The 15,320-nt window shown below is 47.4% G+C and overlaps 1 protein-coding gene and 1 pseudogene across 3 annotated transcripts; one reads left to right on the top strand and one right to left on the bottom strand.

Annotated features, from left to right (window-relative positions):
* Positions 1-695: 695 nt before the first annotated feature.
* LOC308501526 (transcription initiation factor TFIID subunit 9-like) lies at positions 696-1,487 on the bottom strand (annotated as a pseudogene). Its single transcript has one exon. The product of its transcript is annotated as a transcription initiation factor TFIID subunit 9-like (transcript).
* Positions 1,488-6,134: 4,647 nt separating this feature from the next.
* On the top strand, positions 6,135-15,098 carry DMAP1 (DNA methyltransferase 1 associated protein 1). 2 transcript variants are annotated; one of them, XM_081056022.1, is made up of 11 exons: positions 6,135-6,212; positions 6,391-6,536; positions 7,054-7,145; positions 7,388-7,583; positions 12,835-12,993; positions 13,137-13,304; positions 13,589-13,774; positions 13,930-14,001; positions 14,293-14,365; positions 14,465-14,760; positions 14,980-15,098. In XM_081056022.1, the coding sequence occupies exons 2-11, from the start codon at positions 6,432-6,434 to the stop codon at positions 15,037-15,039; spliced, it is 1,407 nt and encodes a 468-aa protein (XP_080912148.1). In that variant the 5' UTR covers positions 6,135-6,212; positions 6,391-6,431; the 3' UTR covers positions 15,040-15,098. The 2 variants fall into 2 exon arrangements, with proteins under 2 accessions (XP_080912148.1, XP_080912149.1); XM_081056023.1 differs by having other exon boundaries at positions 6,158-6,536.
* Positions 15,099-15,320: the final 222 nt, after the last annotated feature.

Genomic DNA, 15,320 nt, shown 5'->3' with positions numbered 1-15,320 from the left:
GTCATTTTCGTGTTGTTTCTTACTTCAGTGGGAATGTGTATATTGTTTCACCATGAAGTATGGCTTCTGCTGTAGGTTTGTATCGTTGTTTTATTAAAAACAAACTATATCAAATTAAAGCTGTTCTTTTCCTACTTTGCTAGAGGATTTTTTTCTTTTATATCATTAATGGGTGTTGAATTTTAGACAATAATACTTTATATCTTTAATTTAATAATATAATAAGTTAAATTGACATATAGTCCAACACGGAACCATCTTAGCAACGTTGAGATAAACCCTCTTTGGACTTGATGAATTATTCTTTAAATACACTGTTGGATTTAATTTGTTAACATTTTAGTTGGGATTTTGGCTTCATTGTTTATATGTGGGATCATGTATGTATTTTTTCTCTTATTGGTCTCATCTGGCTTTGGTTTCAGGATATGTTGGGTGACTTTCCATCTTTTCTTTTTTTTCATGAAAGAAAACTTTATTTTTTTACACTTAAAGTCTAATGAAAAATTACTAATCCTATTAAAGAAAATCCAACATCTGAATTGAAAAGTATGGTAACAATATTTACTCATTAAATACCATTTACATTTTCTAAAACAACATAAAAACATCCAGTATGCATGTTTAATGTCAGTACAGCGGATTCAAGACCAAGTATACATGTTACATACCTCAAGGCTAGATTACAAATAACCTTACTTATCATCATCGTCATCACCATCTGTATGTTTTCTTTTAATGTGTTTGATGATTCACTGGCAGTATTTTGTGATGACACTATGTTAATGGTTATGAGAATGTTTTTGGACCCCATTAACAATGGATTAATCAGAACATTCTGAACTGCTGATGTTGCAGGAATTGATGTTTTTACAGCTTGGGACTATGAAGTGGGCATCTGTACTGTAAACCATTGCCCTGTGAGGGACATTGAAGTCCCTACCTTAGTTGAAACAAACATGTTTTTTTGGGTTGGTATGACTAGAGTGGGAGTATTTGGCCTGCTAGTAACTGAACCAACACTTAACCATGGAACTGTTATTCTTATTCTTCCTGCAGAAGTACATGTCTTTTTAATTTATTTTTTTAATAAAGACTTAAGTCTATAGTTTGGAGCAGTCAAGCAATATCCATCAAATGGCAATCTAGGGACTGGATGTGGCACGATCAATGACAAAGTGGTTTGATTTCTTTGCCTTGCAAAATCTAATTTTAAAAATCTCTTGGAGGAGGAGAGGTACAAAGCTGGTCAGCGCAACACTGGATTGCCAATTGCACATGACCTGCATCAACAGTAGCTCTCATAGCATGGCTTGAAAAATTTTTTGTATCATTTAGAATTGTGGTCACAAATCGGGAGGCAAACTCCAACATCTGATTTATAACTCTTGCCTCATACCCTGTAATCTCCATATTCTTCAGAATTTGTGTCATCCTCTGTGCACCTTTCACATGCTCTTGAGAGAGGCCATCTTGACAGACTCCATGATATCTAGTGATCAGACTTCTGGAGCTAAATCACCCACACGAATGTATTTTTGTTCTGGTATTGATGCAAGTTCTTTGCCTGGAGTGGTTTTCCCAACCTCTGATGCACCTTGCCTGTCTGGCCCTCTAGGCCCATCCCGCCATGCACCCTGACCCATGAGCAGGTTCCAGTCTTCTCTTATTTTCCTTAGTTTGTACAAGATGAAAATTACGTATTCTTCAAAGGCATTTCTCTCTTTATTAGGCTCTAATATTGTGCTACTTTCATGAGTTGAATTGAGAAGATTTTCAACGTCTTATATGCTTGATAGTCAACTGGAATAAATGAGGAACGATCTGTTTCTTGAAGGTCAACTACAACTCACCTATTTATAACTTTCAGCCTGTTACCTTTTAAAATTGTAGCTCAATAACAGTAATTTTAGTTTTTTCTATGGTTATAGGTCAATTTGGTTTTCGTATTTTTCTTGGAACAAATTTCACAACTTGTTTTTATGAGAAAACATAACTAAGAAATATGAGCTTTAACTGATAAAGAAATTGGCATCAGAACAGGCATTAATTTATTTTTGGGCTGTGAAAATCCAGCTAATATCAAAGGCAGCGCTTGGCCTTCTGCTAATAGATTATCACCTGAAATCAATTATCACCTGAATGAAAGATGCATTGAAGGCAAAGCTTTGGGGAACCAAATGGCCTTCGCCCCAGAACAGTATGGAGGGCAGAAGGAATTTGCAAACTGCAATGAAGAGGGATTTCTTCCTGGACAGAGTAAAGAAAAAGAATGTCAAATTCAAAACCCTAAAATGTTGGCTCAAGACAAGTCCTAAACAATCGACTTTCTATGTCTATGACAAAAACAATTTATCTCTTGCAGTCATGGGGCTGATTATAACTAAAAATCAAATCCATAGTGTGCTACTGAGATACTATCGTACAATATCCGTAACAGTCACAGCCTTGCCAGGTCTCTCATGTGAATGTTGGAGCACTGACCAAAAGAGAAAGCATTCAGATGACTCAGAGCACCCAAAATCCTAGCCCCTGTGAACATCCCTTGCCTGCGGAAGTGGCACCTCTTCCTCTGCTGAAGCTAACGAGTGGCTTCTGACAATCCTTGTCAACAGGAGGAAATAGTGACAGAGATCTGCGAAAGCCTTCTGTTGACACCTTTTGGTAAATCAAAAATGTTCCAGGATCAAAGCATCTTAGATTCCATGAAATAAGGTAAACCCCATGAAAATATATCTCAGTGATGTTTCTGAAAATCCACGGTCCTAGGGAGTGTCACAATGTCCCCTCCTAAGTACAAGTTGCTTTACGTTATACTTTCCTATCACATAAAGAGGCAGAATACCCTATTTTATTGACTCACATTAAAAAAAATAATTTGAGGTAAAATTCACATAACAAAATTAACCATCATAAAGTGAACAATTCAGTGGCATTTAGTATACTCACTATGTTTTCCCCCACTTCATTTTAATATCTCTGAAATGGGAAGTCATCTTATAATCAATGGTATATTATGTTTAAATTGATAGTGCTTTAAAAAATTCTTCATAGTAGAATATAAATGAAGGTGAATCTTTCATTTGATGATGAGATTAGTTGAAACATGGTACTTGGTGGTCTTTTGGATTGCCCATTTCATCCATATTCTTGTCAAAAATAGGTGTCACAATTATTTTAAAGTTTTATCTATCTGATAGGCAAAAAATAGTATCTCATTATAGTTTTCCATTTTTTCATTTCTTTGAATCCCAGTGAAGCTGAATGCTTACCTATAGATTTATTGGCTGTTGCTCTTCTTCTAACTTTCCCAATCATGTTCTTTGCCCATTTTAAAAAGTGAGAAATCTGTCCTTATTAGTTGGAAAATGTTCTTTATAATTAACCTGAGCAAGACCAGGTCAGATTGAGATGTCTGGATTGCAATCACACCATGTATCGGCTGACTCCCCTTTCCCACAGTTTGTAATGAGCCACTGACAATAGGGCACATCCCAAGCTGGGAGAGCTCAGAGGGTGAGGATACCCACTGCCCCTCTGAAGGAGTGCATAGTCTTGGTGAGAAGGGAGGAGGGTAAGAAGGCAGAGGGAAGGGAGAGAAGGGAGAGGAGGAAAGGAAGGAGATAAGCCAGGCCAGGCACTTGGGAGCTCCAGTCTACTAATTTTGGGCCCAGCTGTGAACAGCCATACTGAGGAGAAGTGGGCTTCTGGGACTCTTAGTCTGCTTCCTATAGCCACATCCAATCAGTTTCTAGTTCCAGTGGACTCAATCACTGCCACTTACCTGGTTCTGCTGCTTCCGTCTCCACCTTCCGCCCTGGCAGGCCACCAACGATCTTTCTTAAAGATGATTCTGACTCTTTTCAGCCTTCTTCCCAACTCTCCTGCCATCCCCATCCCCATATGCCTTTCAGTGGCTTCATGTTGTTCTCAAGTAAAAACTCCTTTAAAATTGGCTCTGGAACCCCAGAGTGCTCCAGCACGAAGTCCCTTTCCCAGGCCTCTTAATAGGACACTGCAGTGTAAGAGTCTCTTCAGAAGTGACTGCTGGGTTCCCAGAGTAGACCAGCTGGGTGAGCACTGCAAAGCAAGCGCCACCTGGGATTGGCTGTGGTGCCACCTGCAGTCTGGTAGAGGAAGTACAGGCAGTGGCTCCCCAGGGAGGTCAAGACAGGGGCATCCTTCTTTCACCCTCTTTTCCTCAATCCCTGGACTCAGTTTCTCCAACGGATGAGAAGCTCTGGATGAGTCGTTCTGTGGAATTTCCAATTATAGCAGCTAAGGTAGTACTCCAAGGGTAGGGATAGAATCCAGACCATGGCCAAGACAGGATGACATACAATTGCCCTTAGGGTTAAAACAAACTCCTGACCATGGCCCCCAATGCTTACCCCAGATCTCAAGTCTTCCTATTCTCCCCCCCTCACCCAACACCCACCACACTGCCCTTTTCTCTTTTTGTCCCTTCAACATATAGAGTTCTTTTCATTTTAGGTACTTTGCCGTTTTTCCTCCTGTATGAAAATTCCTTCTCCAGGTATTCTGTGGCTGTTTCCATCATTTAAACCTAAGCTCAGATTTCAGCTCCTCTGAGAAACCTTCCCTGACCACACTACATAAAATAGTCCCCCATCATGTTACCCTATTTTATTTTTCATAGCTCTTGTTACCATCAAAAGTTACATTATCTATTTTACTGTTTATATACTCAGTGTTTCTCTTCCTCCACTAGATATAAGCCCCACCAGGAGATGTTTGTTTCTCATTCACCCACTGCATCCTCAGAGCCTAGAACAATTCCTGGCAATACATACATTTATGTACCATGATCCCAGTCCTCATAAAAATGAATGTATTAAGGGAGATATATATTAAATAAATAATTACACAATGAATTATCAATAAGTAGAGTCAAGTGTTTGAGGCAGAAATGGAGGACCCTCTCCCACTGCTCTGTCCACTCTGGCTCCAAGGACGATTTCCATCCCCTGTGGACAATTTCTGCTGCAAAGCCCTGGCTTTCCCAGCACACTGTTTAGAGCTCAGAGGATTCATGCAGAAGAGGATTCATCAGGCCTCAGGAATAGGGCAAGGTTTATACCTCCAGGCCCAGTTCTCCAATGTTTTGGGGTCTAGCTAGATTTTGTGGCTGCAGCTGCTGTATCTCTGTTCCCCCTCCCCCCCACCCCAAGCCAGAACAGTTTACAACATTGATAGCCCACTTGTGAGGGCTGCCTGCTCCTCCAGTCCTGCTTGGATCTTCAGCAGGCCTTGGTTTGGGGGCTGATCTCCTTAATGTCTTAACAAACCCCAATGCATCCCCCTTGCTCAATGCCCATGTGTCCTCCATGTTCGCAGGCTGGTTTGCAGAAGATGAAGTTGGGAGCTGCTTCCACTGTCCTTTCTGCCCTTCTTCAGGACCTCCTGTTCTAGAAATTTCCCTCTCCAGGCAGATCAGCAAATTTCTTCCCTCTAGACATACTGCTTCCAGCCGCTCCCTGCTTGAGGCTGTGTTCTTGGTCCTCTTTGTAACGCACACTAATGCAGTTAGCTCCTGGAATAGTGAAGGTTCAGGCAGCTGGGGTCCAGGAAAGACCCATGAGGCCCCCGCCCACAGACTCCTTCATCAAAGGTGCTGCAACTGAGAGTCCAGACCTCATTCTATCTTGGCAGCCACCTGGGTAGCTCCGCCTTGTGTAGTTTATCTCTTCATCTCCAACGCTTAGCACAATGCCTAACACATACATAATGAACAGGGGAAATTAATACTACTAAATCATGTAATAAAAAAATTTAAATGTACCGGCTACTGTGAATGTATTACATGCATTATCGGTATTTCATTTAAGCAGATACCAATACAATTTCCATTTTACAAATGAAGAAACGGGTTCAGAGAAATTAAGCGACTTCCAAAGTCACAAAGCTTTGAGCTCTCTTTTCCCCGCCCAAAATACAACGGAGAAACGTAGAGAAAAAACACCAGAAAGTAGGTAGCACACGAAGACCGACGGGCTCGTGGGAGTCAAGGAACGTGACAGGTTCCGCGCGGTCGGTAGCTTTCACACTAGTTTGTCCAACGGCTCAATTTCCGCTAAGCACAGAGCGGAAGTGTTCTTGTCGGACGCGTTTCTGATGCGCACAACCGGAAGTGCCTGCCCGCGGCTTTGCTGGGATAGGGGAGCGGCGGTAGCCGCTGCAGAGGATTCCAGGTGCGGAGGCTCTGGGGCTTGGAGGCAGATGGGGCCGTTAGGGAGCCCCAACGGCGGGACACAGGCAGAACCCTGACCTGACCTGGGCCACCCTCCTCCTCGTGGCCCGCCTCTTCATCCCGCCCCCACTTGGGCTGAAGTGGCTGTGCCTCTTGACCTGAGCCTGGTCCCTCCTCAGGCACTGACCCTTGACCTCGGGGCGCACCCTCGTCAGGCGCGATGGCTACCGGCGCGGATGTGCGGGACATTCTAGAACTTGGGGGTCCCGAGGGGGATGCAGCCTCCGGGACCATCAGCAAGAAGGACATTATCAACCCGGACAAGGTAGCAGGGGCGCTGGAGGGCACTGGGTAGCGGGAGTGAAGTGGTGGGGAGGAGTGACAACGGGAGAGAGATGGTGGGGTGCCCCATGTCTAGTGAGATGGGCGGTAGAAGCTGTGACATAACGGGACAGAATATGTGTCAACCTATTCTGGGACAACCATGGGGAATGACGAGAGATGAGAGGACCAAGAGAGTGTGACACTTGTGGAGTGTTGGGGTGGGGTTACCAAGTCGGTGTGATCTCCTGGGATGGTGGGAAAGCATCTTCTACTCTTGACAGGTCAGGGCTCCACCCGTCTGGGGTGGGAGTGGGGAGGGGAATGACCTCAGACCAGGGGTGCCCCTGTGAGTGGGTTTCTGCACCTTCAGACCGTCGTTCTGTCTTTGTTCTGCGTCATCGTGTGTACGTGTTATTGTACCTGTCAGTATTGGTTTGTTCAGGGATTGCTCAGGGATGAAGAATTTTCAGGGAAGGGAGTCTAGCCTGTGGTTGTTCTCCTGTGGTTTCCCTCCTCAGAAAAAGTCCAAGAAGTCCTCCGAGACTCTGACCTTCAAGAGGCCTGAGGGCATGCACCGGGAGGTCTATGCACTGCTTTACTCTGACAAGAAGCAAGTATTAGAGTCCCAAGTCCCCCAGCTCTGGTCTCTGACCCACCTGCAGTCCCAAACTTGTCGTTTTCTTTGCCAATTCTCTGCTGCCTCCCCTTCCCAGCTGGTGCTCCTGCTTGCTTTGTCGGAGGCGGGAGGAGCTCAGATTTCCCCCCAGAACCTGACTTCCTTGCTCTAGGGTAGATCAAAGGCTGCCTCGCCTTCTGACTCTCACCTCTCACCTCCCTAAACCTTGCTCCCAGGGACGCGCCCCCACTGCTGCCCAGTGACACTGGTCAAGGCTACCGCACAGTGAAGGCCAAGTTGGGTTCCAAGAAGGTGCGGCCCTGGAAATGGATGCCATTCACCAACCCAGCCCGCAAGGATGGTGCTATGTTCTTCCACTGGCGACGGGCAGCTGAGGAGGGCAAAGACTACCCTTTTGCCAGATTCAATAAGGTGAGCCACCATCATGTGGACATAGGCCAAGGTTGCTCACTCACTCTGAGCCACTCTGAGCCCTGCAGTCTCCTAGAGTTGGCTCGAGAGGCACGCGCAAGCCTTTGTTTCAACCATGGTTACCTACTCAGTCCTCGAGGCAAGCACCTGTAGGGTGGGGCTCTCTGGGTCTTTTCTGCCCATGGGATCCTGTCCTTTTCCTGGACCTGCTCTAGTGTTTTGTGGCTTCTCTTGGCCCTTCAAAGGCCGTTATTCCTTAGAGCTGTGTCCTAGGTGCTCTACTCTTCTCACTCTACTTTCTCTTTAGTGTGTCACATTTACCTTGTGGCTTCACTTCCCTTTTGTATGTCATTGGCCCCAACTTAATATCTCCTGTCCAAAGCAACAGTTCCCACATATCCAATCATTTACTTAATGTCCCTCCCTGAACGCCTCTCAAGCGCTTCCGATCGAGCAGGTTCCCTCTGTTCCCTACCCCCAAACCTGTTCCCCATATCAGTGAATGGTACCACTATCCATGCAGTTGCCTAAACTAGAAACTTGGGAGTCATCCTTGACTTAGCCTCTTTTTTAGTTCTCACATTATTTCAATCCACGATGAGACAAAGAAGGCAGGGGAAAACAGATCAGAAACACGGAAGCAATAAATTGGATTCTTTCAGATAAGAAGCATCAGTGAAACCAGGATATGAATGGGATATGAAATGAGATAAAGAGTGAACTTGTAGGTGGAGGGGTGGCCTCGTTTAGACAGGGTGGTTAGGAAGGGTCTCTCTGAGATGACATTTGTGTTAGACTTCAGTGATAATCAGAGTCCTACTGATTTGACTTCCATAATAAATCACATCTTCCTGTTTTTCATCTTCTATGCCAGTACCCTAGTCCAAGCTGAATTATCTCTGGTCCAGATTACTGAGGCTCAGACGGAGCAGAGCCTTATCCAGACTCACCCTGCCAGTGAAAGGCAGAGCTGGGCTGGGCTAGGATTTCCTAGGCCACTGTTTAAGCCACTATACAATACGGTTTCACATTCCCTGCAGCCTGGAGCAGCCTAGACTTCGAGCCTGAAAGCACTAGGGCCTTGAACCCTGGACTCCCAAGTCCTGACTTCTTTCCCCTCAGCCGTATATCCAACAGCACCTGGAAGACCTCCCACTGAGGGCTCATAGGCTTCTCAGACTCAGCACATCCACGTGTGACCCAACATTCTCCCCCGTTCCCCAAACCTGGTTTTCTACACCTCACCACCATCCTTAGGCCACTCAGGTCCAGTGGAGGGAGAGGCTGGAGGTGTCAGATTGAGAAGAGACAACCACGAGGTGAGGCATTTGAGGCAATGGGAGGGAAGGCTGCATGAGACAATTTGAGGTGAAGACAAAAGAATGTTCATTTTGCATTTGGTAAATGCCGTTCCATGCCAAGCCAAGGCCTACGCATCAAGGACACAAAAATGAATCAGACACAATAGCTTCCCTGGAGAAACTTTCCATATTGTTGGGGAGAAAGTAGTGGGAGGCACAGGCAATTACAGTTGGTGAGGGTACGTGCTATATTGGGAGGACCTGAAGGTCATGGAAGCTTCTTGGAGGTTAGAGCTTGAGTTGAGTCTTGGAAGATGTCACCAGATGTTATTAGGAAAGGAATGTAATAATGTTTTTCAGGCAGAGGGGACAGCATGAGCAAAGGCACAAGTTGAAAAGCAGTCAGAGGTGTGGGATGCTGCTGATGAAGCCTAAAGCCCAGGGTAGAATGTGGTGGGAGATGAGGCCTGAGGTCAGCAGGGGCCAAGTCAGGCAGAGCTTCCACCCAGGCTCAGCAATTTGGGCTTTGCCCTGATGTCTTTGGGTAGCCACTGACTGATTGAGTAGTGTCAGGATCACATGTCAGTTTTAGAAAGACCATGGGGACTATGGGTGGAAAATGAAGTTGGAGTTAAGTGAACTAATGGTCTTCTCTCCAATACTGCTCATTCCTGGAGTCCCAATCTTAATCCACGGCTCCCCAGCTGCTCTCTTGCTCAAACCAGAAACACAGGAGTCACCTTCCCTCACCCCTCACATTCAGTCGCCAAGTCCTATGGTTTTTAATCTAAAGCACTCAAATCTGTACCCTTTCTCTACCTTCCACTCATGCTCCTTTAGGTCAGGCCTCTTCACTTCTCACCTGTATCATTTCTAAAACCTGCCAGCTGGTCTCCCAGGCTGTCACCCATCTGTCCTCACTGCTGCCAGGCTGGTCTTTGCAAACCAGAGTCATGACCAATTTCTCCTTTCTTTAACCGTTGGCTCCAGTCACCCTCCAGACTCCTCAGCGGGGCACCCAAGGCCCCTATCTCGCCCTTTACTTGTTTCCCTCACGTGTCCCTAACTGCCAAGCCTGCACACATTAGGCTGCTTCTCTCTCACTCTTTGTGTTGCTCCCTCTGCCTAGGATTCTCTCCACCATCTTCCCTCATCAGTTTATTTCTGCCTGACCTTAAGACTGAACCAGGCCTTCTTTATCTCTAGGCTGATCAACCCTGTCCCCAGGCTGGATTAGGTGTCACTCATTGTATCCTAGGCATATCTGTCCTCAAACTCGCCACACTGTACTAAATTGTTTTTTTAGCTCTGGGAAGGTAAGGCTCCTGTCCATCTTATACCTCACCATGTCTCCAGCATACCATTTCACCAAAAATAAGACCAAACCAGGCAATCAGCTGTAATGCGTCTTTTGGAGCAAAAATTAATGTAAGACCCGGTATTATATTATTATATATTATATCATATTAATTATATTATACTATACTATACTATACTATATTACATTATACCCTGCCTTATATTAAAATAAGACTGAGTCTTATGTTAATTTTTGCTCCAAAAGACACATTAGAGCTGATTGTCTGGCTAGGTCTTATTTTCGGGGAAACACGGTAGGTCTGGCAGGCCCATGATAAACATTTGTTGAATGAATGAATGGCTCCCTCACGACTGTGAGCTCCTTGAGAGCAGGACTGGTTCCACAGTTCCTGAGTTTTTAAAAAATTAAATGGATTTGAAATGCATAGGAGGGATACTTAACCAAGCCTGGGAAACCAGACTTCCCAGAGGAGATGATACCAGAATGAGAACAAGAGAATGAGAAGTTATCTAGGTAGAAGGAATGTGGAAGTGGGAAGGCGTTTCAGGCAAGAAGAAAATGAGGGGGAGAGTCTGGTATGTTCCAGAAACTGCTAGTTATTTGGCTAGAACTTAGAGTCCATGAGGGAAAATGGCTGCAGAGAGAGAGGTCTTTCACCTGTGTTCATTGATTGATTCAGTAAATGTACATTGATACCTATAGAGTTCCATACCCGTGGTAAACCTTGAAGGTAGGAGATGAACCAGACAACCCTTGCTCTTGAGGACTGTGCGAATTATCTAGAAGGCACTGTTAGAGTAGTGGGGAGCCTTTGAGCTTAAAAGAGGCCTGGCTGGCTGACATGATTGGATATACTTTCTAGAACAGCCCTTCTCAAATATCTGTGGTGAAGAACATTTAAAAAAAAAAATTTCCGATCCATCAGATTGATAAAGAGTAAAATTACAAGACAAAATACAAGTCTGTGTTTCTTCATATTAGATTCAGCAGTGTGAGTGCTGTAAAATTGTCATAAAAGCTATTCTAAATTTCCATACTTAACCATACACCATGAGGACAGTTTGCAAATAGCACTGGTTTGTAGGCTATCCTTTAAGTAGCCTGTTCAGAGAGATCCCATCTTAGCTGCAGAAAATTGCTTGGGGGGTGGTGGTGGTGGTGTTGGTGTTAAATGGAGGCAGAGATACCCTGGGAAGCTGTTTCTCTGATCCAGGCAAACGGTGGTGTGATCTGGACTGGGATGTGGAAGTGGAGAGAGAGGTTCCAGAGGTAAAAAACACAGATTTGTGGAAGGGGAGGAGTCAGGGGTAAAGGTGGGAATTAAAGATGCCTGGCTTCTGGCTTGGGCACATGGGGTGGGTGATGGAGACACTGAGATCTGGACTGGAGGAGACATAACTCTCAGGAAGGGTGAGAAGCTCAGTACTGAACGTACTAAATTTGTTTTTTAATTGAGGTATAATTGACATAACATTATTAATTTAAGGTGTGTAACATGATTCAATATTTGTATATATTGCAAAATGACCACAATAAGTCTAACACCTGTCACCTGAATATATTAAGTTTGAGGTGTATGTGGGATCTCCAGTAGGAGATGTCCAAGAGGTGGCTGGAATTAAGGGTCTTGAGAGCAAGCTCAGCCACTGGTCTTTGATAGAGGAAACTTCCCTGGTCCAGCCTAGCACTGACTCTTCTGGGGTCTCTTGACTGACAGGCCTAGGTGGTAGTGGTGCTGTCTGTTCCTGAGGGAGGTCTGGGGGACAGAGTGTGGGAGAGGGGAGGCAGGGGCATGGGCAGGGGAGCATATGTTGGGAGAAGGATTCAGGCTCCTTTTCTGTGTCTCTGTATATGTACCGTGTTTCCCCGAAAAGAAGACTTAGTCGGACAATCAGCTCTAATGCTTCTTTTGGAGCAAAAATTAATATAAGACCCAGTCTTATTTTCTATAAGACAGGGTGATATGATATGTGATATCATATGCTATGTGATATCATATGTGATATCATATGATATGTGATATATGATACCTTATCATATATTATAATATATATTATATATTAATTTTTATATTAATTTTTGCTCCAAAAGACGCATTAGAGCTGATTGTCCAGCTAGGTCTTCTTTTCGGGGAAACACGGTATGTGATCTTGGCCAGCTCTGTGAGTACTGCAAGTCTCACGGTCACCACAAGGTGGCAGAAGTGCTTCAGACAAGTGTTCCATAGACCTGGGGAGCCTGGGCATTTCTCCGGTATTTAGCCATCTGCCCTACTCCAGAGCTGACCTTTGGACCCCACAGAAGCACTTACATGTGGGCCCACCTTAAGTGTGGGGGCAGGAACACATGTGCTGGTACCTAGACTCTGGAGCGGAAGCATGGGAAGTATTCCTGGAGTGCATGCAGAGGTGGGCTGCAGTCCTAGAGCCTGCCGGGGCCTCTAATCAAGCAGTTTCTTTCCTCATTCTGGAAATACCATGTGCACGCTGCCCTGTGCAGGGCCTCAAGCAGAAGATTTGCTTTTGTCCAGGCCAGGGATTAGCATTAAACAGGAGGGGCTGTGGTCACAGGGCGCTGGAGCCCACTGGACATGGCATGACATGCCCCCACTGTCCCTCTGTGCCAGTAGACTGTGCAGGTGCCCGTGTATTCAGAGCAGGAGTACCAGCTCTATCTTCACGATGATGCTTGGACTAAGGCAGAAACTGACCACCTCTTTGACCTCAGCCGCCGCTTTGACCTTCGTTTTGTGGTTATCCATGACCGGTATGACCACCAGCAGTTCAAGGTGAGCTGGTGTTGTGCATGTGCCCGACCCCCGGGCCTGCTAGGCCCACTACCTTCATGCCATCCCTTCCACATGCCGCTGAGTGTTCATCTCCCCCCCGCCCGGCCCCCCCACGTACACACTCCCTATGTACTTATCCTCAGAAGCGTTCTGTGGAGGATTTGAAGGAGCGGTACTACCACATCTGTGCCAAGCTTGCCAACGTGCGGGCCGTGCCAGGCACAGACCTCAAGATACCAGTATTCGATGCTGGGCATGAGCGACGGCGGAAGGAACAGCTGGAGCGTCTCTACAACCGGACCCCAGAGCAGGTCAGCCCGTCTCGCAGACTCCTCTGTACCCAAGCCAGTGCCTCATCTTCAATGCCTTCAACCCCCTTACCCTCAGGACCCCCATTCCCCACTGGTTGGTACCTGCGTGCCTCCCTTCTCCCACCCCGTCTTACCTGTCACTGCCACCTTCCCTGCTCTTTATAACCCTTCATCTCTCTCCTGATCTTACTTCTCAGATTCCCGCGCAGACAACCCAGTGTCCTTTCAGCTCCCTGTCTACCCTCAGTCCTGTGTCTCTACTTCCTAGCATCTCTCTCTCCCAGGTGGCCGAGGAGGAGTACCTGCTACAGGAGCTGCGCAAGATTGAGGCCCGGAAGAAGGAGCGGGAGAAGCGTAGTCAGGACCTCCAGAAGCTGATAACAGCGGCAGACACCACTGCAGAGCAGCGGCGCACCGAACGCAAGGCCCCTAAGAAGAAGCTTCCTCAGAAAAAGGAGGCTGAGAAGCCGGTGTGGAGAATACGTCAGCCTAGCTCAGGGTGGAGGGGCTGCCTGGCACAGCGGACCCCTGGTGGAGGGCTCTGAGAGCACCCAGAGCTGGCAGGGTGCCGGGACTAACCCTGGGCCCTCTCTGTGACACCTCGGTTTCCATAATTCCTCCCCAGGCCGTTCCTGAGACTGCAGGCATCAAGTTTCCAGACTTCAAGTCCGCAGGTGTCACGCTGCGAAGCCAGCGGGTATGTGTGTCACCCTTCAACATTTTTGGGCCCTCGGTGCTCTGCGGCCTGAATGCAGGCCACGGGCCTGGAGCTGTAGGAGAGGTGTCATGTGCCTCAGCTAGAGGTGGCCTCGGGGACGGGGCCAGGTTGAGGTCACAACTTCCCTATATTCCACTTGCTGGCTGTTTCCTTTTCTGACTCAGAGATGTCTCCAGGGGTGAACTTCTCTTCCAGTCCTCCCACTGCCTTTAGTCCCCTTCACTGTAAGTCGCTTGTGGGGGATAGGTCTTAGCTGCTGGCTCATTGCAGATGAAGCTGCCAAGCTCTGTGGGACAGAAGAAGATCAAGGCCCTGGAACAGATGCTGCTGGAGCTGGGTGTGGGTGAGTGTGGAGGCTGGGCCCCGAGGCTGTGGCTAAAGGCAGGGGAGGGCGTCTTCCCTTACACCTCAGCTGTCCCTGCCTTCTGCCCGCCCACCTTAGAGCTGAGCCCCACGCCCACGGAGGAGCTGGTGCACATGTTCAACGAGCTGCGGAGTGACCTGGTGCTGCTCTATGAGCTCAAGCAGGCCTGTGCCAACTGCGAGTACGAGCTGCAGATGCTGCGGCACCGCCACGAGGCTCTGGCCCGGGCTGGCGTGCTGGGAGGCCCGGCCACGCCCGCGTCCGGCCCGGCCCCGGCCTCGGCTGAGTCAGCGGTGCCTGAACCCGCTCTCGGCCCTGATTCCACTAAGGACACCATCATTGACGTGGTGGGCGCACCTCTCACGCCCAACTCGGTAAGAGCCTGGACAGCCTGGGAGAGTGCGAACTCACCCTGCGCGTGAGCAGCGCACATGCGTGTATAGGCTCCGCTCCCCCTAGTGTCTGCAGTGGAAATTGTCACTCTGACGGGTTCTAAGACAGGGTGGGATTGGGTGGGTGGCCCGTGGGTATCATATCACCTTCCCTGAACCAGGGCTCGGGCCATTGACCCCAATACCTGTGTGTCTCCTCAGAGGAAGCGACGGGAATCGGCCTCCAGCTCCTCTTCTGTGAAGAAAGCCAAGAAGCCGTGAGGGGCCACATGGGGCGTGGGTGCTGCTGCTGTGTAAATAGAGCTGCTTAGTTGCACTGGGCTGCTTCCTTTTCCTTCCTACCACTTCTGATGCCCCTGGCTGTGGGGAGGGGTTGGGGTGGGTTTCACCACACCCACTTCATTGGGGTGGCGTGGGGCTTGCCTGCACGGGAGCCCGTAGCAGCCCTCTGACCACTAACCACTGGCAGTGCTGCCCAAGTACCTGTGCCTACGAACACCCATGGTTCTACACTCAAGATGGTCCACACACAGCAGTGGCCT

This window comes from Rhinolophus hipposideros (genome assembly GCF_964194185.1).
Source record: "Rhinolophus hipposideros genome assembly, chromosome: 8".
Lineage (NCBI taxonomy): Eukaryota > Metazoa > Chordata > Mammalia > Chiroptera > Rhinolophidae > Rhinolophus > Rhinolophus hipposideros.
The sequence above is the reverse complement of the archived record's forward strand: the minus strand, read 5'-3'. Positions and strand labels throughout refer to the sequence as shown.